Here is a 23,944-nt window from a genome sequence, read left to right on the forward strand (position 1 = left end):
TAATAAAAAAAGGTGAAACCCAGAATGGAATGTAGAAGTACTTTTATCCAAACTGAATAAACTTGAGCTTTGTTTTTCAAGAACTTACATGGCTAGACAAGTTGAAAGAAAATAAAGAAATGACCAATATGTGAGAATATATCTAAACATGCACTACATAGAACAACCACAATATATTCATACTAGGGTCTGTTTTATAGCAATGGAAATAAATAGGCAACAGCATGGATGAATCTTAGTAGCCATGGTAGTAAAAAAACAAAAAAAAGCCTCAGAAGACTGCATACAGTATACTATCCTTTCTAGAAAATTCAATACCAAAACTAAACAGTATAATATTCAGACAAATATGAATGAATATACATACAAACATTTGTTAATGATAAGAATAAAGTTCAGGATAAGGAAAGCAAGGGGATGAGGAAAAGGAGGAATACAGAGGGTAAGATAAGTTCCTGATAATGTTTTAAGTCTTATGTTGCATGGTGGATTTATGAGAGTTCATCATATTATTAAGGTATTAAATAAATATAGAAAAAACACAAATGGGCCAATGAGTTTACTTATAAATTGAGATATAGGAGTAGGACAATTCTGTGCACCTAATGTCAAAAATAATGTTATATGGAAACGCAAAGGATGCAGAATAGTCAAGATACTTTTGAATAATGAAGGGGAGATGTACTTTACATTAGAAATAGTATAAAATTTTACTAATTAGTGTAGTGGTATTACAGAATCAAATAGAAAATGGAATAGAATTGAGAACTCAATTAAAGGTATAATCACAAAATAACACTATATGATTTCATTTATACAGAGTTCAAAGCAGATGAAAACTAAGCACTGTTTTATTTAGGAACACTTGAGCAAGTAGTACAACCATAGAGAAAAGAAGAAAATTAAATAGCAGTTACCTTTCAGGGTGTCTGGGATTGACAATGAGGCATTTGTAAGCCCCTGACCATGCTCTAGGTCTTACCTTGGATGGGGTTACATGAAGTTCACTATCATTCTTTCAAATGTACATACACTTTTACATTTTTAAAAAATGGGAACGAATTAACTATACCTGGCACTAGGAAAAAAAATATGCTTGCAAGCCAATAATCCATTTCCTGAGAAACAAAAGCAGCTTTACAGAATGCACTAACTTGTCAAAAGGGAACATCCTGCCTTTCCCACATGTAAAACTGAAGCCAAGAAATTACAAGTGTTACTTTCTGAAAACAACTGTGACTCACTCAAAAAAAATTCCTCCAAACATTAATGCTCCTGGACCACTTAATGTCTTTGAAGATACTAAATTAAGATTAGAGCAGTAAAACACTGATTCAATTAGCTTTGAAACTTGGCTTTCTGTCTGTTTCTACAGCAGGGCCAGGAAAGTGTTTTCTTTGCACAAGTAAACATGTAGTCTGTCATTTGGCAAATCAAATAAACAGCACTACATCAAAAAACAGAGACATGGGGCACAAATGACATCTGAGCATCTCTCAGACCTCTGCCTCATTGAAAAGACCAGTGGGATCAGGAGTAGGCTGGCACATCGACTGAGAGCTCCCCTTGAAACAGTCATCTGCAGACTCATACCAGAAAAGAGGGAGAATCCAAAATATTAGGGCCTGGTGAGATGAAGAGACCCTAATTGTGTTACCAGGGAAAACTGATGTCTAGAGAAGCTTCCTGAATTTCCCAAGATAATAAAGTCAGGCAGACCCCAAACTTGGTTTCAGTGTGCTTTCCAATACAGAGTTTTGGAGATAGCTGTGGGCAGTGAAGCAGATGACAGCCAAATTCATTAGCACCACTGCATCTTAATTGCCTTAGGGTAGCAATAAGGAATTTTCTAGAGAGAAACTTGACTGTGATACAATAGCTTAAAAGAGTAGGAAGGCCAGAAACCTGCTGCTTCTGAAAAGTGAAACTTTTAAAAATTTCATAGGTCCTAAGAACAAGAATCAGAAGTTAAGTGCCAATGTAGGAACATCGCAATCCTTTGGACACATATTAGCAGAGCTCTGTGATAGATCCACAAATGGATGTATCCTAGACAGAGGCAGAGCAAATAGATGCATATCCTCAACAACTGGATCTCTATATAGCAATTACCTCAAATATTCCCAACTCACCATAGCCATGAGTATAAGTGTTTTCTAAATATTAAAAAATGTAAGGAATGTTAATTTTTAAAATATAAAAATCTACAAATTAAAATTTAAGACCACCACCTAAAAACAAGTGTTTTCATTTTTGCATATTGCAGTAGTCATCCCTTATCTGAGGGAGATACATTCCAAGACCCAAATGGATGCCTGAAATTGTGGATGGTACCAAACCCTATATACACTATGTTTTTCCTATATATACATACATACATACATACATACATACATACATACATACATACATGAGAAAGTTTAATTTATAAATTAGTCACAGTAAGATGAATAACTAATAACAATTATCACAATATAGTGTAAGAAAAATTATGTGAATGTGGTCTCTATGAAAATACAACATTGTACTTGCCATTCTTCTTGTGATAATGGGAAGTAAAAATGCCTATGTGATGAGATGAATTGAGGCAAATGACATAGGCATTGTGACCTAGCATTAGGCTCCTATTGACATTGTGACAATAGTCAGCAACAGGATCCTCTCCCTCCTGACTGTGGTAGGGAGGATGTGGTAACTGAAACCATGGAAAACGAAACAGCAGAATGGGGGTGGGGTAAAACTACTTGCGTATATGTACAATTTTATAAATAGTCATGTTTGATAATCATCTTTGGGTCATAAGAAAGTATTTCATCTTTCTAGTTTTCATGCTTATATTTAATGAATGGTTATATTTGATGTATAAATGAATTCACTTAATACTACCAAACTTGTAGCAGAAATTTAAGAATGATACATCTATATTGTGGTTTTGGGAACAGTCAAGGGAAAAGCATAATTTTCCACACAATGAATTTACAAGAGATATGGGGAGGAAAAGATTTATTAAAATTCCTCAAATGAAAAGCTGAACAAGGTCTGAGAAGCTAGGAGATAGAGCAGTCACAATGAAGGGCACCAGTTAAGAGCAGAACAGAGGCATAAATAGGAAGGGGAGCAGTGGGTTCTGAAAAGAATTTTGTTTTAGCAAATGCTGTTGTGTAAAAGGTTTAAGGAGTTAGGGTGATTCTTGAAACAATTCAGTTTCCCTCCTTTTATAAATATACTTTTGTCTAATAATCAACCATATGTATAATAAAAAGCATACTGCCATTTTTCTTCTAGAAAGATTAGTCCATGCAAACTTTTAGTCCCCAATAAATTGGACCTTTGACAGAAACCATTTATGTAATCATATATTAGAAAAAAGGTGTTTTAGACAATGACCAATCCTCATCATTACAGAGAGAACCAACAGCTTGAAGGCACTAGTAGATTCATTCTTAAGTTCAGCACCAGATACTCATCATAAACATAATTTTACTCACAAAACAATTGTAATACATTATTATATACCATAGACAGTAATGATAATTAATATGATAATTGTGACAATAGTGACAGCTCATTTTTGTAGTCTTTGCTTCTTTTCAAAGATATTCTGCATACATCTTTTGGGATGAGCACTGAGTGTTGTATGGAAACCAATTTGACAATAAATTTAATATATTTAAATTTAAAAAAAGGAAAGATTATGGAGCCGCCAAAGTGTGCAGGAAGCCAACATGAATATGAGGAAATTCATGAACAAATCTGCCCAAATGTGTTTATAAATGATTAAATTTATGAATAAAATGATATGGTTATGGAAAAAAAAGATTCTGCATAGAACAAAAATAGACACATAGATCAATGGAACAGGATAGACAGTCCAGAAATAAACCCACACCTATATGGTCAATCTATGAAAAAGGGGACAAGATATACAATAGGGAAAAGGTAGTCCTTTCAACAAATGGTGTTGGGAAAATTGGACAGCTACATGCAAAAGAATAAAACTGGACTACTTTTTTTTTTAAGGAGTGTGAGCAGGGGAAAGGGGGCAGAAGGGGGGGGAGGGAGAGAGAGAGAGAGAGAGAGAATATCTTAAGCAGGCTCCATGCTCAGCACGGAGCCTGATGGAGGGCTTGATCCCACAACACTGGGATCATGACCTGAGCTGAAATCAAGAGTCAGACACTCAACCAACTGAGCCACCCAGGTGCCCTGGACCACTTTCTTATACCATACACAAAAAATAAATTCAGAATGCTTTAAAGACCTAAATGTAAGACTGGAAACTATAAAAATCCTAGAGGAAAACATGGGCAGTATTCTCTTGGACATCAGGAATAGCAAAATATTTATGGGTAGGTGTCCTCAGGCAAGGGAAACAAAAGCAAAAATAAAGTAGTGGGACTACACCAAAATAAAAAGCTTCTGCACAGCAAAAGAAATCATCAACAAAACTAAAAGGCAACCTAGTAAATGGGAGTGGATATTTGCAATTGATACAGCTGATAAGGGGTTAATATCCAAAATATATAAAGAATTTCTGTAACTCAACACCAGAAAACAATCATATTAAAAAATAGAGTACCTGAATAGCCATTTTCCCAAAGAAGACACACCAGTGGCCAACAGATAGTACTAATCATCAGGGAAATACAACAAAATCACAATGAGATACCACCTCACATCAGCCAGAATGGCTAGTATCAAAAAGACAACAAGTGTTGGTGGAGGATGTGGAGAAAAGAGAATCCACATGCACTGTTAGTGGGAATGTAAATTGGTGCAATCACTGTGGGAAACATTATGGAGGTTCCTCAAAAAATTAGATATGATATAATCCAGTAATTCTACTGCTATGTATTTACCTAAAGAAAATGAAAATGCAGATTCAACAAAAATACATGCACTCCCATATTTATTGAAGCATTATTCACAATAGCTAAGGTATGGAAGCAACCCAAGTATCTACCGATAGATAAATGGTGAAAGAAGAGGTGGTTTATATGTGTATAATGGAATATCAGCCACAAAAAGAATAAGATCTTGCCATTTGCGGCAACATAGATGGATGTAGACGGTATTATGCTAGGTGAAATAAGTCAGAAAAAGATAAATATCATATGATTTCACTTATACATGGAATTTAAAAAGCAAAACAAATGAAGAAAAAAACCAGACTTAAACACAGAGAACAAACTGCTGATTGTCAGAGGGGTGGTGGGTAGGGGGATAGGCTAAATAGATAATGGAGATTAAGAGATATAGACCTCCAGTTACAAAATAAATAAATCCTGTGATGAAAAGTACAGCATAGGGAATATCGTCAATGTTTAATAACATTGTATGATGACAAATGGTGACAATACTTATTGTGATGAGCACTGAGTAATGTATAGAATTGTCAAATCAATATAACATCTAATATAAACTAATATAACATCATCTGTCAATTATACTTAATTTTAAGAACAGATACCCTGCATAGGAATTATCTTGAATTCTCACACATAAGTTAGTGCTGATCTTGAGGTTAGGTACTATCCAGGATAGGAGTCTGGATGATCATAATTTTTACTGAGACAATGGAATTTGGTAAGTTTACATACAGAACTGTTAGAAGAATTAGCACTTCCGTATCTTTACACATTTCTAGAGCTAATGAAAAGAATACTGGGCTCAAGACTAATGAAAACTCTATAATATTGAGAGTCATTTTTCTGTTTCCCCACCTGTCATTACAGCAAAGATAAAATGGAGTTACATGGATTTAAGTTCTTAGGACCAGTGCCTTGCTTCTAGTAGGTACTCAACATCTATTTGTGGAATTTGATGCTGATTCATAAGTTATAGTTGGAGCATATGTTGGGAAGGACTCTATTGTCAAGTGGGAGAAATCCAGTATAAACTGACTTTTCAAAAGTCATTGGTTCAGGTAACTGGGAGGTTGGCAGGATGATACATTGGTAATGGCTAAATCTCAAGCCTCCAGCAGTGTCAACCAACACAATGCCTCTCTCCTGGCTCTGAGTTGTTCAAATTACCATTCTCAAAGAAGCTCTCTCCACATAGTCTGTGATAGCCAGCAGCAGCTCCAGGCTTTTACCCTCTGTGGACGTAGCGATAATTCGCTAAATGACCATTCTAGCAGAAGTCCTGGTGAAGATTCTCACTGATCATCTTTTGAGCTGGAGTCAGGGTAGGGGGTGAACCCTGCCTAACCCACATGGATAATTTCCCAGAGGAGAGGAGATATTCTTTTACCAGAAGAAGAAAGGATGGGCAAGTAAAGTGACAAATGTCTAGAAGAGAGAAACTTTTTAAACCATCTGTCATGAATGAGGACTACATAGTGGGAATGGATGAGATATGGGAGTCAGGAAAATCATAGCTTGGAATGTAACATTCATTCTCCTATATATTTATAGATACCGAGACTACCGTGACCCTCCTCATTCACTGGTGCCCTATGGCTACACACTGCAGTTCTGGCACGTCCTAGCAGCTCGATTGGCTTTTATCATTGTGTTTGAGGTATCTTCTCTTAACCAATTCCTTTACTACCTTTGCCATAATGAAGTAACTGAGAATAATGCATAAATGCAACGGTGAGAACTTTCAATGTGATTACATATGTCCAGAAGTATTAGAGTAATATTATATAGCCTCTTTTTTAAATCTTTTTTACCTTGAGTTGTTCAAGAAATAATTGAAAGTCCATTGTTGATTGTTAATGGATAAACCAGAAATCATTAGTCCTAATACTCTAGGGCCATTGTTCTTCAACTTTAGGAAAATTGTAGGTTTTATTATCACTACTCACAGAGATTCAGATACGTCAGGTCTGTAATTTGCTTTTCACAAGCTCTCCAACATGATTCTTCCTGATGTAGGTGTTCAAAGACTAGAGTCTGGAAAACATTGAACTGGGTATTATACAAGTGGTAGCCTCTGGTTATGTGTCATCATGACATTATATTTAAGACACAAATAAGTATTCATTACTTGGACTGAGGGGCAGAGAGAGAGAGGGAGACACAGAATCCGAAGCAGACTCCAGGCTCTGAGCTGTCAGCACAAAGCCCAACATGGGGCTCCAACTCATAAATGGTGAGATCATGACCTGAGCCGAAGTCAGACACTTAACCAACTGAGCCACCCAGATGCCCCAAATCATTTGTATTTCTATGACTATACTTATAAGTGGAAATTTGATACCCATTTGTATATGTTAAAAGCCAGATTAAAGAAAAACCAAGACTGCCTCTTGGCTTGGACTGGAAGTTTCCTATACCTCTTTTTCATTTGCTTTTTTTCTTCACTCCAGGAAACTAAGAGAAGACAAGTTGTTCTTCCCTGGGAATTCACTTATCAATGACTCAGTCCCACTTTAAAGTTTTTAATACTTTAGAATTATGAAAGCCTTTAAATTATCACCTGGTACTTTACTGATAATCCTCATATAGGCAAATAGAAATGACAGTGATTCTAGAGTTTCCGCTATTAGTAAGTCAGGTAAAGAATTTGTGGCAGTTTACCGGAAAAAAGTTTCTTCCTGAAATGATCACTTCCCTTAGGCCTACTGATAATTCTTACAATTAAAATTTGCAAAGCAAATTTAGCAATTTGTATTTGCAACATTTTCTTATAATTTTCACAATAATGCCCATCTTACACATGAGTAAATTGAAGCTCAGAGTGACTTATTCTCAGCCAAACAAACAGCTCTTAAGTAATAAAAGCTACAGAGCCAAGATTCAACCCTAGGTTTTCTGATTCCACAGTATATGTACTTCTGGCTCTCCCTTGCATTCTCTGACCACTGGTTCTCCACATTCTTTCCTTATTCCTTTTCTCATTCCCTATGAAGTGTCATCAGACCAAGTTCGGTCCCCACCTATCCCTATGGTCTTCTTTCCTCACACACACCTCCCTTGACCTTTCCAGACACTTGAGAGGCTCCATGTCCCTAGAGTGAGAGGCATTCTTGCACCAATTCCCAGAGCTCTTTCCACTAAGCATGGGCAATAAACCTAACTTGTTGTATTCTCCTTTATGTTTTTAGCATCTCGTGTTTTGTATAAAGCACCTCATTTCATATCTGATCCCAGACCTCCCAAAAGATCTAAGGGATCGAATGAGAAGAGAGAAATACTTGATTCAAGAGATGATGTACGAAGCAGAACTGGAGCGTCTCCAGAAGGAACGAAAGGAGAGGAAGAAAAATGGAAAAGCACACCACAATGAGTGGCCATGACCAGGTAGGTGAGAGGTGTGCTCATGGTCTGAAATCTCTCCTTGGGTTGAAGTTAGTGCTTTAAACTCCTTGAATCAAAGCTTGCCATCATTCTACTGATATGAGTCAAACTCCTTAGAAGCTTCTCAAGCCAGCTTATTTCTTAATTGCACAATTTAACTTTATCTTCCATTTGCACATAATTCCTGCAACTCTTCTCTACCTCCATGACACTCTTGGCCTGGTAGTCAAGGTCTTTATGACTTGGCCTTATTATTCCCTGAAATAAACCTTCTTTTCTGCCTTCTACTCCTGTTTGGCAGTTCTCTTTCAACAGAAAAGAGTCCTGTTGCCTTGGGGATATTAAAGTCACCTTTTTATCTCACCCAAGATGGCCCTCCCTCCATCACCCACTTATTGTTTCCTTCAGGATGGTCCATGTCACACCATACCCTCTAGTAAGTTTTTCCCAGACTTATCAGCCTGCTGAGACTCGCTTCTTAGAAACTTCTCCGGTTATTGCATCATTACTACGTGTATTGACCTATATATTGAACTGTATTATTTATGATTTTCAAATAGTTATCAGGCTTCCCCAGCACAATTTTAAGCATCTTTAGGAATGGTATCTTTATGGATGGTAATTTTATTCTTCCAACTAGTTAGCATAGCATTAAGCACATGGCACCCATTAAATGCAATTCAGTGAATAAAGGAGGTGGATTAAGGCTAAAAGCATTGTAAGACAGTTTCATAATGTTTCCACATATCTTATCAGAAAGTTTTCCTGAGACCTTCTCTCAGGTAAGTCAAATATTGGCTGTGTGTCCTTGGACAACTCAGTTCATCTCTGGGCCTCAGTTTCCTCACAAATGATTAGATGAGCTCTCAGTTTTGGTACTCTGTAAATCTAATATTATAGCATTCCTTTCGCCTTCCTCACCCTCATTTCTCCCCCTCCACTTGTTTGAAGACTAACTTTGAAAACATTTTTCAAAATTTTGCCTCCAAAGAAAAATGGGATATACAGGGAAAGAAAGTATGTTTTTCATTTTTCATATTGATTACGATGTAGACAATATCTACAGGGACATTTGTTGTTCAGCTAGAGAAGTTCTGTTGCCCCAGATCTGTGTTAAGAGTCTAGGAGGTTATTTTGAGTTGGATATGAAGGTGGACTTAGAGGAAGGACTAAGTCCCTAGAGGACTTAGGAGGACTTAGACCCAGACCCCAGACCCACAAGGATAATAGTATACAGATATTGAACAATGCCCCTCCCTCAATTCCAAAGTAGGTCTTGGTTTCACTAAAAGTAAGACATTTTTTGCAACATAATAATTTTGCCATTTCCTAGATTTGCCATGTGACTATGCGACTTTGGGAAAATTGCCTACTTTTTCTGAGCCTGTTTATTTGACAGAACTAATATGCAGCTCAAATAAGGCAATGTATGTGAGACATGTATGAAACAATAAAGTGCTACAGAATACTACACGGGATTTGTATTGTTAAACGTTGTGTTATGCTCCACCAGATTCTAGACCTGGCTTTTCCATTCTCTGTACGACCTGGAATGGAATATTCATGTGGATTTGATTTCCACATTTACAGAAGTAAAGAAGTTGGACTGAACAATACTTTAAGAGTCTATCCAGTTTTTAATATTACACTGTATGTTAACTAACTAGAATTTAATTTAAGAACTTAAAAAGAAAATAAAAATAAAAAAAAAGAGCCTATCCAGTTTTAACACTCTGGGATTCTAGAATTTGTTCCAAGCCCCATTCTGATCACCTCTTCTCTGGCTCTGGTCAGCCTTCAAAGGAAAATGGCTGACTATCCAGATGGCTTTGTTTAGGGTAGGAGGCAGACATTAGTGAAGAGAATTGCTCCCAGGAGCTCCAGTAGCCAAGACCAAGGTGCAGTAAGCGGCATTACCTACACTTCTAGGGGCTGCACTGGGCTATAAGGCTAGTAACCAATTGGGAGTTTTTTCTGGCCTCCTCATTATGGGTTGCTTTCTCCCCAGAGGCCATTTCTAATTTTTGCTTGAAAGCATAGTATTTGTCTGTCTTATTCCTCCAACAGTTGGCAGGATGTCACCTTGCTTCAGACTGCCTTTCTGACTCAGTCTGTTCATCTGTAAAGCAGGCACAATAATGTTTATACCATACCTGACTCAGTTTGGGGTTGCAAATTCTTTCAATGCCTTTGATTCGTGGTGAGTACAAATAAACCATTGCACACTGTGTTCTTAAGCTATTGTGTGTACATGGGGTTTCAATGCCTTCTTTCCTCTTTCTAGGTAACAGTTCATTTCCAAGCCAAGGACCTGAAACCTGTTTACTTCTCCCAGCTGTGCAAAAGCACATTCAAGTGAATGACTAAAATGCAACCGCAGTGCATGTCGCAGACATTGGCAGCAGCAGGGGAGTCAGCACCCTTAAAGGACTACCTGGGAAATCATGCTGCTGTGAAATCACGTTGCAGCACACAATTGCTCTCTATCCATAGACCATTCTTGACCAAGCAAGCATGCACATCATGGGCAGTTACATTCTCAAGTTTTTAAAACCAAGGGGAACTTGTATACTGGGCCTGTTTTTCAGCCTGTTTGCTACCTTTTTTGCATTCTGTCCCATGTGAATTTTACAGACACTGGGCTAATAAGGGTATTCAGACACCTGGACACACATTCCTAGAATGTCATTATATGGTCCTAATTCCACGTCACTGAACGATACAGACAAGACCCTGTTTACAACTTTTTCTTTTTTTTTAATTTCAGATCTTTCTGAGGAGATTATTATATATGACATATCTATAGCTATGTGTATGGCCATAGATGTATTTCTGTGTGTACATATGTATAGTCATGTATTCTTACATATGTACATACAAATACAGAGATATATAAAGTACATAGAAATTCCTTACTTGTAAATAGCCAAAGGGTACTGACATGAATGACAAATTTTCACATTTAAATAGTCATCAACATGAAGCCATGTTTAATGCTTGTATAATGTGATGCAATAAAATTTAAAATAAATTTATGCACATGGAATATTTTCAGTTGGGTCTTCTGAAATTCTGTCATATTTTTTTCTCATAGAATAAGAGAAATTAGAGTGAGATCTTTAAAGGAAGGTTTATTACTCCCACACACTCCTGAGAAATCACTTCAGACAGAGTACATTTTTTTTTCCATCTTGTTTCTAGGCTACTTTTTTAGAATATCAAGCCAACTAATTAGATATCTCTCAGAAGAACTTGGAAAATGTCATTGACATAACTTTGTTGAGGAAATATGAAATATAGCCAATGACACTTACGTATGATGTTTTAATTGCCCTGATTACTTTGGTCTGCTAATCTTTGGAAGAGGCCATACATCTGTTTAAAAAAAAAAAAAAAGGTTTCTAAACAATGCCTGTTGTGGTTACTCTTTTCTAAAGAGAGCAGAACCTGCCCTTGAACTATGTTATCATCTTGCCTATGTGAGTTAAGGAGATGAAATGCTCCCATTACCAGGGTCCATCAAACACTGTCCTAGTTTAGATATGTATTCACGTAAGCCGGTTGATTCCCAAAGACCTTAGGTGTTTTCTTAGCCTATATAGTACCAGCAGTCAGAGTGGCATTGGACAGGGTAGAACTTCAACCATTTCTTAGTTTTCTCTATGACCTGATGTTCCTGGGAGTGAAGTCCTAACCCTAGCAGGGCCTAAACTAAGGAGATACACTTTATGGAAACTGAGACAAAAAGCCATTGAAAGAGTTTTCTTTTCAATCACTGGCTGAGAAGTCTGTGAACTTTTTCACAGCAGCCCCAGGGAAAAGGAATTTCCATGAAAAGTCTCCAGAGATGAAATGCAAAGAGATTCCAATAAGACAACTTGCCATACTGACTCAGTTTGTCACTTTTGTTCAGTATGCCTGAAGCTCCACCCCAAGCATCATGGCCCAATAAATCCTTGGGGCAGGTAGAACAGTGGAGGCAAAGAATTGTGAGTCCCTCTTTGGGTTTGGAATGGGCCGTGAACAGTCACAGCTAGGTAGAGGATTACCAAAGGCACTGATCAGGATAAAGAAGTAAACATTTATTAAGTGCAACTTTCTCCCTGGTCTGAGCATAAACTGAACTTAACTCCATGACCAAAACCTTTTTCTGCCTGTGGTGTTCTGCCTTTGCTATTCCAAGTGTTTCTGTCAATCACAATTCCTGATTCCCTGTTTGAGGTACAAGGAAAATGTGGTGAATATCTTAAGATGTCTTTAGGCTTGTAGGGAGGAGGAAGGCAAAGAAAGAGAAGAGAATTTCTGATGTACTTAATAAGAAATCAAGTGTTAGGAATAACATCACCAAATTGGAGACATAGGTTCCTCTCTTTGTTCCCCCTCACAAGAAGAAAACTAACAACCATTCATGGATAAGACCACAGAGAGAAACTTAGAATGCAACAGTGATGCTGAAGGACCCCCTGTACTATGGGGACCAAAAACGACCACATTAGAAGGGTAAGAGGAGCAGCTACTTGCTGACCAGATTGCCCCTCTTCCAGGCTGGTACAGTGCTATGCCAAGAGGTCTCCTCTGAGCCTGAAGTTCCTTCAGGGGGAAAAGAGAGCTCAGTGTGAACATCCAGCACTCCCAGTATTGTGGGTCACTTCTTAGCAGTCCTTATTCTAATTTTGCCCCACAGGAGTTGCAGGGGAACATGCAGAACTTGACCACTGAGAACCTGATTGTGATGGAGGACAGGGAGGAGCTTGCAACAACCAGCAGTCAGATCTTGGAAAACTGAGTTCCTAGCTGCAATGCCCAAGAAATAATCCCAACCAGTGGCTTTGTTTATCTGCAGAGCCATGACCAGGGAACTTGGCGGGATGCCTGATTCAGGATGGCTGAATAAAAACAAAATCCAATTATATGCTGCCTAAAAGACACACATAGACTTACTGAAGAGAAAGAAAAAGATATTTCAATGAAATGGTAACCAACAAAACAACCCAAAAGGTAGCTATACTTATCAGAAAAAATAGGTGTTAAAATAGTAAAAGGAGGCAAAGGAGTCATTATATAATGATAAAGGGGTTAACCCATCTAGAAAATATAATAATTGTAAATATTTGCACCCAGCATCAGAACACCTAAACATATAAACCAAAGGTAATGTAGGGGCGCCTAGGTGGCTCGGTTGAGCGTCCGACTTCAGCTCAGGTCATGATCTCACAGCTCGTGGGTTTGAGTCCCACATCAGGCTCTGTGCTGACAGCTCGGAGCCTGGAGCCTACTTCTGATTCTGTGCCTCCCTGTCTCTCTGCCCCTAACCCAGTTGTGTTCTGTCTCTGTCTCTCTCAAAAATAAACATTAAAAAAAGTTTAAATCAAAGGTAATAGAGTTAAAAGGAGAAATGAATGGCAATACTAGTTAGAAACTTCAATACCCCTTTCAATAATGGATAGATCATCCAGACAGAAAATCAGTAAGAAAATGGCAGATTTGAATAACACTATAGACCAAATGGACATAACAGACCTATGGAGAACATCTATCTGACAATACCAGAATACACATTCTTCTCAAATGCACATGGAACTTTTTCTAGGATAGACCCTATGTTAAACTACACGATAAGTCTTTGCACGTTCAGAAAGATTGAAATCATACCAAGTATTCTCTTTGTCCATAATGGTATGAAACTACACATCCATAAAAAAGGGAAACTGGAAAATTCATGAACGCACAGAGATTAAACAACACTCTCCTTAACCTGGATCAAAAAAGAAATTAAAAATATCTTGGGACAAATGAAAGTGGAAATACAACATACTGGAACTTACGGAATGCAGCAAAGCAGTTCTAAGAGGGAAGTTCACAACAGTAAATGCCTACATTAATAAACAAGAAATACCTCAAATAACCTAATTCTACACCCTAAGGAACTAGAAACAGAAGAACAAACTGAGCCCAAAGTTAACAGAGGAACAAAATAATAAAGATTAGAACAGAAATAAGAGAACAGTAAACAATTCAAAAGATTATCTTTTCATAACATCAACTCTTAGTCTTGTTAAAATTGACAAACTTTTAGCAAGGCTGACCAAGGGAAAAAGAAAAGACCCAAATCAGCAAAGTTATAAATGAGAAAGGAGACATTACAACTGAATCCACAGAAATGCAAAGAGCATAAGAGGCAACTAAGAAAAATTACATGCCAATAAACTGGAATACCTCGAATAAATGAAAAAAATTCCTAAAAACATGCAACTTACCAAGACTGAGTCAGGAAGAAATAGAAAATCTGAACAGACTAGGGACTCTGCCTGGGTGGCTCAGTCAGTTAAGCATCTGACTTCTGCTCAGGTCATGATCTTGGGGTTCATGAGTTCAAGCCCTACATCAGGCTGTCTGCTGTCAGTGTGGAGCCTATGGATCCTATGTCCTCCTGTCTCTCTGCCCTTTCTGTGCTTGCACTCTGTGTCTCACTCAAAATAAATAAATAAACTTGAAGAAAAAAAAATGTGAACAGAACAATTTCTAGTAAGGTGATTAAACCAGTAATCAAAATTTTCCACTAAAGAAAAGTTCCAGGCCCGACGGCTTCAATGGTATATTTTGCCAAACATTTAAGCAAGAATTAATGCCAATCTTTTGCATATCTTTCCAAAAAAATCAAAGAAGATGGAAGACTTCAAAACTCATTTTTCAAGGTCAGGGTTACTCTGATACCAAAATTGGAAAAGGGACACTATAAGGGAAAGAAAACTAGAGGCCAATGTCCCTAATGAATAAGATGCAAACATTCTCAAGAACATACTAGCAAGCTGAATTTGGCAGCACGTTAAGAGTATTATCATTCACCAGGATCTGGTGGGATTTATCTCTGGGTGCAATGATGATTCAACATACACAATTCAATAAATATGATACATCACATTAATCGAATGAAAGAAAAAAAAGCATATGATTATATCAGTAGGTAGCACCAAGTTTTTGACAAAATTCAACATTTGTTCATAATAACTCCTAACAAATTAGGTATAGAAGGAACATATTTCAACATAATAAAGGTCACATATGACTATCCCACAGCTAATATCATATTCAATAGTGAAAGGCTGAAAAGCTTTTCCTCTAAGAACAAGAACAAAGGTGACTACTCTGACCATTCCTATTCAACACAGTAATTGAAGTCCTATCCAGAGCAATCAGGTAAGAAATAAAAAACATCAGAAATGCAAAGGAAGAAGTAAAATTGTCTCTGTTTACAGATGATTTTATATAGAGAAAATCTATAAAGACTGACTACAATTACTAAAAAATTGTTAGATCTAGTCAATGAATTCAGTAAAGTTGTAGGAAACAAAATTAACATAAAGAATCACTAGCAACTCTCATGCATTGGAAGAACAAATATTGTTAAAATGTCCATACTACCCAAAGCAATCTACAGACTTAATGCAATCCCTATCAAAATACTGACAGCATTTTTCACAGAACTAGAACAAACAATCCTAAAATTTGTACAGAACCACAAGACACTGAATAGCCAAAGCAATCTTGAAAAAACAAAACAAAACTGGTATCATGCTGGAGAGGGGCTTGGGAAGATGGTGGAGAGGAGAACCCTAAGCTCACCTCATCCCAGCTTTACAGCTAGATTTATCACTCACATCCAAGTAAATAAACTGGAGAGTGATACAAAGATGGGCAGAACAAACTCTACAACTAAATTTTTTTTTCAATGTTTATTTATTTTTGGGACAGAGAGAGACAGAGCATGAATGGGGGAGGGGCAGAGAGAGAGGGAGACACAGAATCGGAAACAGGTTCCAGGCTCTGAGCCATCAGCCCAGAACCCGACGCAGGGCTCGAACTCAGGGACTGCGAGATCGTGACCTGGCTGAAGTCGGACGCTCAACCGACTGCGCCACCCAGGCGCCCCGTAAATGTAGATAAGAAGCTGCATTGGAGAGGTTAGGAAGGGCAGAAACAGTGGTTAGGATGTGCCTGCAGGAGGGAGGGGGCTGCAGTCATGCTGAGGGGAAAGCACCAGGGAGGCCACATGGGGAAAATGAATTCCCATGTCTGGCCTTGGAAACTAGAAGGGACTGAATTCCCTGCTTTCAGGGGACTTTAAAAGTCAGCTGACTTAGGGGTACCTGTGTGGCCCAGTCCATTGAGCATCAGATTTCACCTCAGGTCATGATCTCAAGACTTGTGGGTTGGAGCCCCATGTCAGACTCTGTGCTGACAGCTCCGAGCCTGGAGCCTGCTCCAGATCCTGTGTCTCCCTCTCTCTCTGTCTCTCCCCCACTCGCACTCGATCTCCCTCTCTCAAAAATAATGAAAACATTTTTTAAAATCTCTAGAAAAACAAGCCAGCTGACTCAGCACTGGGCAAGCCAGGAGGGGGAGTGATAGCCAGTCTCCACCCTTAAAGAAACGGTAGTCCAAGGAGAAGTAACATAGAAACAACAGCTTACACAATGGGAAGGAGCTCTGTTTATATTGATTTGGGAGCATGTTGGGGGAAGGGGAACAAAGCTGGCAGGTGACATTTTCCTCCCCCACCCCTCAGCATGAACACAGAGCCACGTGTGGGAGGCAACAATGAACGGACACTTGCTATTCAACCTGTTAGCAGTGTGCCTGCCCATGAGTTCTCCCTGAGGACTCCAAGCCTGCTGGCCTTGGCCCTGGGCTCAGTGCAAATCTTGCTAAAGCCCGCACACCCTACCCAGCTACTGTATGCACAGATGTGACACGCCACAGTTGCCATACTTCTTACCCAGCCATTGTGCACATAGACACTGGGAGCATAGATGCTGCACCCAGCCACTGCAGGAGAAGATGCTGCAGACCGCTGGCCACTACAGCTGCTGCATTTCATGCCCCCAGTGGCCATTGGGCTGTGAGGAATAGAGCAGGACTAGTGGCTCAGTGCAAATCTTGCTAACAGTGCCACCCAGCACCTGAGCCCTTCTGCTGTCACAGCCCCTCAAAGCCAGCCTGCCTGGGGCTCACTAGTATCACAGAGAGCAAGCACAGTCCATCACAGGCAGAGAGTCAGTGCAGATGTCTGGAGTGAAAGGAAAAGCGATTCAGATTCAATAGCAGGATGCAAGCAACACACATAGGAGACTCCGTTGAAGAGCCAGGTTCTGATGAACAGGAGACACTGCACTGGAGGTCACTACAGGACCTCTTCTTCATATGTCTTCTACTCTGAAGAGCAGAAGATGTATGTATCTGACCTTCTTAACACACAGAAACAGACACTGTGAGGTGGACAAAATGAGGAGACAGAGAAATATGTCCCAAACAAAAGAATAGGACAAAATTACAACAGATCTAAGCAAAAGAGAAATAAGTAATATGCCTGATACAAAATTTAAAGTAATGATCATATGCAAAAATTCTCAATGAGATACTAGCAAATCAGATCCAACCATACATTAAAAGAATTATTCAGCATAATCAAGTGGGATTTATTCCTGTGATGCAGGGCTGGTTCAATATCCACAAATCAATGTGATACATCATATTAATAAAAGAAAGGGTCAGAACCACATGATCCTCTCAACAGATGCAGAAAAAGCATTTGACAAAATACAGCATCGTTTCTTGATAAAAACCCTCAAGAAAGTAGGGATAAAAGGATCATACCTCAGGATCATAAAGGCCATATATGAAAGACCCACTGCTAAAATCATCCTCAAAGGGGAAAAACTGAGAGTTTTTCCCCTACAGTCAGGAATACGACAAGGATGTCCATTCAACAAGGATGTTATTCAACATAGTGTTGGAAGTCCTAGCCTCAGCAATCAGACAACATAAAGAAATAAAAGTCATCCAAATCAGCAAGGAGGAAGTCAAACGTTCACTCTCCACAGACAACATGATACTCTATGTGGAAAACCTGCCAGAACTGATACATGAATTCAGCAAAGTCACAGGATATAAAATCAATGCACAGAAATCAGTTGCATTTCTATACACCAATAATGACGCAACAGAAAGATTGAGGAATTGATCCCCTTTACAACTGCACCAAAATATCTAGGAATAAACCTAACCAAAGAAGTAAAAAATCTACACACCCAAAACTATACAAAACTTATGAAAGAAATTGAAGACAAAAAAAATGGAAAAACATTCCATGCTCATGAATTGGAAGAACAAATATTGCTAAAATGTCGATACTACCCAAAGCAATCTACATATTCAATGCAATCCCTATCAAAAGAACACCAGCATTCTTCACAGAGCTAGAACAAACAGTCCTAAAATTTATATGGAACTAGAAAAGACCCTGAATAGCCAAAGCAATCCTCAAAAAGCAAACCAAAGCTGGAGGCATCACAATTCCAGACTTCAAGCTGTATTACAAAGCTGTAGTCATTAAGACAGTATGGCACTGGCACAAAAACAGACACATAGATCAGTGGTACAGAGCCCAGAACCCAGAACCCAGAAATGGACTCACAAATGTATGACCAACTAATCTTCAACAAAGCAGGAAAGAATATCCAATAGAAGACAGACAATCTTTTCAACAAATTGTGTTGAGAAAACTGGACAGCTGCATGCAAGGGAATAAAACTGGGCCACTTTCTTATATCATACACAAAAATAAATTCAAAATGGATTAAAGTCCTAAATATAAGACCTGAAACCATAAAAGTCCTAGAAAAGAGCACAGGTAGTAACTTCCATGATATGAGCCAAAAAAATTTGTCTCAAGGTGAGGGAAATAAAAGCAAAAATAAACTCTTGGGACTATATCAAAATAAAAACCTTCTGCACAACGAAGGAAATAATCAGCAAAACTAAAAGACAACCTACAGAATAGGAGGAGATATTTGCAAATAATATATCTGATAAAGGGTTAGTATCCAAAATAAACAAAAAACTGGTACAACTCAATACCCAAAAAGCAAATAAACCAATTTTAAAATGGGCAGAAGACATGAATAAGCATTTCTTCAAAGAGGGCATACATATGGTCAATGGACACATGGGAAGATGTTCAACATCAGTCACCATCAGGGAAATGCAAATCAAAACCAGAATGAGATATCACCTCATACCTCTCTGAATGGTTAGAATCAACAACACAAGAAACAGATATTGGTAAGAATGTGGAGAAAAACAAATTCTCTTACACAGTTGGTGGGAATGCAAACTGGTGCAGCCACTATGGAAAATAGTATGGAGGTTCTTCAAAAAGTTATAAATAGAACTACCCTACAATCTAGTAATCACACTACTATTTACCCCCAAAATACAAAAACATTAACTGAAAGGGACATGAACTCCTATGTTTATTGCAGCACCATTTACAATGGCCAAATTATGGAAGCAACCCAAGTGTCCATCAACAGGTGAATGGATAAAGAAGATGTGGGGTATACATATGTATACACACACACACACACACACACACACACACACACAAATATCATAAAAAGGAATGAAATCTTGCCATTTGCAATAACATCGAGGGAGCTAGAAAGTATAATGCTAAGTGAAATAAGTCAGAGAAAAACAAATACCATATGATCTCACTCATATGGAATATAAGAAACAAAGAAGATAAAAAACAAAAAGATGAAGAGGCAAACCAAGAATGGCACTCCTTTTTAAAATTTTTTTTATGTTTATTTATTTTTGAGACAAAGAGAAACAGAGCATGAGTGGGCAAGGGGCTGAGAAAGGAGACATAAAATCCTAAGCAGGCTCTAGGCTCTGAGCTGTCAGCACAGAGCCCGACGTGGGGCTCGAATTCATGAACCACAAGAATCATGACCTGAGCTGAAGTCAGATGCTTAATGGACTGAGCCACCCAGGCACCCCAAGAATTATACTATTATAGAAAACAAACTGATGATTACTAGAGGGGCGGTAGGTGGAGGAATGGGTGAAATAGGCCATAGGGATTAAAGAGTACACTTATCATGATGAGCACTAAGTAATGTATAGAATTGTTGAGTCACTGTATTGTGTACCTGAAACTAATATAACACTGTATAACTTACTATACTGGAATCAAACAAAAGGCAGATGAAAACACCACAAAAAAGAAAACACAAATCAATATGTCTAATGAAATAGATGCAAAACTCAATAAAGTATTAGCAAACTGAATTCAACAATACATTTAAATGGAGTACTACGTGGCAATGAGAAAGAAGGAAATATGGCCCTTTGTAGCAACGTGGATGGAACTAGAGAGTGTGATGCTAAGTGAAATAAGCCATACAGAGAAAGACAGATACCATATGTTTTCACTCTTATGTGGATCCTGAGAAACTTAACAGAAACCCATGGGGGAGGGGAAGGAAAAAAAAAAAAAGAGGTTAGAGTGTGAGAGAGCCAAAGCATAAGAGACTCTTAAAAACTGAGAACAAACTGAGGGTTGATGGGGGGTGGGAGGGAGGGGAGGGTGGGTGATGGGTATTGAGGAGGGCACCTTTTGGGATGAGCACTGTGTGTTGTATGGAAACCAATTTGACAATAAATTTCATATATTGAAAAAAAAACAAAAAAAAACAAAAAAACATTTAAAAAAATCATTCACAACAATAAAGTGGTATTTATTCCAGGGATAGAATGGTGGTTCAATATTTGCCAATCAATCAATGTGATACATCACATTCACCAGAGAAAATATAAAAACCATAAAATTATCTCAATAGATACAGAAAAAGCAGTTGACAAAATACAACATCCATTCACAATAAAATTCTAAACAAAGTGGGTTTAGAGGGAATATGCCTCAATGTAATAAAGGCCATATATGGAAAACCCACAGCTAACATCATACTCAATGATTGAAGACTAAACGCTTATCCTCTAAGATTAGGAACAAGACGAGAACGTTCACTCTCACCACTTTTATTTAACGTAGTACTGCAAGACCTAGCAGCAACAATAAGACAAGAAATAAAAGGCATCCAAATTGGTAAGGAAGAAAGAAACCTGAACCATTTGCAGATGACATACCATATATATATACATATATATACACATATAGTGTGTGTGTATCACCCTAAAGACTACACCAAAAAAGTATTAGAACTGATAAATCAACTTAGTAAAGTTGCAGGATACAAAACTAATATACAGAAATTTGCTGTGTTTCTATACACTAATAATGAAGTAGCAAAAAGAGAAATTAAGAAAACAATCCCGTTTACAATTACATCAAAAATAATGAAATGCCAAGGAATAAACCTAACCAAGGAGGTGAAAGACCCATACTCTGACAACTATAAAACATTGATGAAAGAAATTGAAGATGACACACATAAATGGAAAGGTATTCTATGCTCATGCTTGAAAGAATCAATATCTTTAAAATGCCTGTACTACCCAAAACAATCTACAGATTTGATGCAATCTCTATCAAAATAGCAAGAGCACTTTTCAAAGAGCTAGAACAAATAATACTCAAATTTGTATGGGACCACAAAAGATCCCGAATAGTCAAAGCAATCTTGAGGAAAAACAAAACTGGAGCTATCACAATCTCAGATTTCAAGATATACTACAAAGATACAGTAATCAAAACAGTATGGTACTGGCACAAAAACAGACACATTGATCCATGGAACAGAACAGAGAGCCCAGAAATAAACTCATGCTTATATGGTCTATTAGTCTATAACAAAAGAGGCAATAATATACAATGGGGGAAAAGACAGTCTGGGAAAACTGGATAGCTATATACAAAAGACTGAAGCTGGATAACTTTTTAATGGCATACACAAAAATAAAATCAGTTAAAGGTCTAAATGTGAAACCATAAAGCATAAAACTCCTATAAGAAAATACAGAGGATAATCTTTTGGACATAGGCTTTAGCAACATTTTTCTACATGTCTCCTGAGGCAAGGGAAACAAGTACGAAAATTAACTATTGGACTACAATCACTAATCATCAGGAAAATGCAAATCAAAACCACATTCAGATACCCTCTTATACCTGTCAAAATGGCTAGAATCAAAGACAAGAAATAACAAATGTTGGCAAGGATGTGGGGAAAAGGAAGCTTCATGCACTGTTAATGAGAATGTAAATTGGTGCAACCACTGTGGAAAATAGTATGGAAGTTCTTTTAAAAATTAAAAATAGAAATGCCATGTGATCCAATAGTCCCACTACTGAATGTTTACTGGAGAAAATAAAAATACTAATTTGAAAAAATATATTCATTCCTATGTTTATTGCAGGATTATTTACAATCGCCAAGATATGGAAGCAACCCAAGTGTCCATCGATAGATGAATGGATAAAGAAGTTGGGGACACCTGGGTGGCTCAGTCAGTTAAGTGTCTGACTGTTGATATCAGCTCAGGTTTGACCTTGTGGTCATGAGATTGAACCCCATGTCAGGCTCCACACTGAGCATGGAACCTGCTTGGGATTCCCGCTTTCCCTCTCTCTCTGCCTCTTTCTTTCTCTTTCTTTGTCTCTCTCTCTCTCTCTCTCAGTAAATAAATAAATAAATAAATAAATAAATAAATAAATAAAACATTTGGGAAAAAAGAAAATATTTTTAAAAAGAAGTGTTATATATACAATAGACTAATACTAAGCCATTAAAACAATTAGATCTCCCCATTTGTGACAACACAGATGGACTTAGAGGATATTATGCTCAATAAAAAAGTCAAAGACAAATTACCATATGATTTCACTTATATGTAGAATCTAAAAATAAAACAAACAAGGAAACAAACAAACAAAAAAAACAGACTCTAAAATACAGAGAACAAACTAGTGGTTGCCAGAGGGGAGGTGGGTAGAAAGAGGAGTAAAATAAATAAAAGAGCTTAAGAGGTACAAACTTCCAGTTTTAAAATAAATAAGTCATGGAGATAAAAAGTACAGCATAGGGACTATTGTAATAACACTGTATGGGGACAGATGGTGACCACAATTATCATGATATTGAATAACGTATAGAATTGTTGATTCTGGGCGTCTGGGTGGCTCAGTTGGTTAAGCATCTGACTTGTGCTCAGGTCATGATCTCACAGATCGTGGGTTTGAGCCCCACATCAGACTCTGTGCTGACAGCTCAGAGCCTGGAGCTTGCTTCGGATTCTGTCTCCCTCTATCTGCCCCTCCCCCACTAGTGCTCTGTCTGTCTCTCTCTCTCTCTCTCCCTCAAAAATAAACAAACATTAAAAAAAATTAAAAAAAGAATTGTTGAAATAATGTTATACATCTGAAACTAATATAATAGTGTATATTATTTATACTTTCATTAAAAAAAGAATACCATGAAGAATCTAATTAAAATGGGCCAAGGATCTGAATAGACGTTTTCCCAAAGAAGACATGCAGATGGCCAACAGATACATGAAAAGATTTTTAACATCACTAATTATGAGGGAAATGCAAATCAAAACCACAATAAGATATCACCTTAGATCTGTTAGAATAGCTATTATCACATAGAAGAGAAATAACAAGAGTTGGTGAGGATGTAGAGAAAATAGAACATTTGTGCACTGTTGGCAGGAATAAAATTGTTGTAGCCACTATGGAAAACAGTATGGAGGTTTCTCAAAAAATTAAAAATAGAACTACTATATAATCCAACAATTCCACTCCTGGGATTTTATCCAAAGGAAACAAAAACACTAACTCAAACAGATCTCTGAAAGTTCATGTTTATTGTGGAATTGTTTATAAT

The 23,944-nt window shown here is 37.7% G+C and overlaps 1 protein-coding gene across 6 annotated transcripts in view; it reads left to right on the top strand.

The window, feature by feature from the left end:
* The window catches only part of ANO4 (anoctamin 4), a 417,061-nt gene extending 405,766 nt beyond the window's left edge, over nucleotides 1-11,295 (top strand). For all 6 annotated transcript variants that reach the window (XM_045462469.1, XM_045462468.1, XM_045462470.1 and 3 more), the window contains 3 exons: nucleotides 6,420-6,525; nucleotides 8,057-8,252; nucleotides 10,534-11,295. In XM_045462469.1, coding sequence (XP_045318425.1) covers nucleotides 6,420-6,525; nucleotides 8,057-8,248 — 298 coding nt within the window. In that variant the 3' untranslated portion in view covers nucleotides 8,249-8,252; nucleotides 10,534-11,295. The remainder of the gene's footprint in view (nucleotides 1-6,419; nucleotides 6,526-8,056; nucleotides 8,253-10,533) is intronic.
* The last annotated feature ends 12,649 nt before the right edge of the window (nucleotides 11,296-23,944 follow it).

The sequence above is a fragment of the Leopardus geoffroyi genome, chromosome B4 (genome assembly GCF_018350155.1).
Source record: "Leopardus geoffroyi isolate Oge1 chromosome B4, O.geoffroyi_Oge1_pat1.0, whole genome shotgun sequence".
NCBI lineage: Eukaryota > Metazoa > Chordata > Mammalia > Carnivora > Felidae > Leopardus > Leopardus geoffroyi.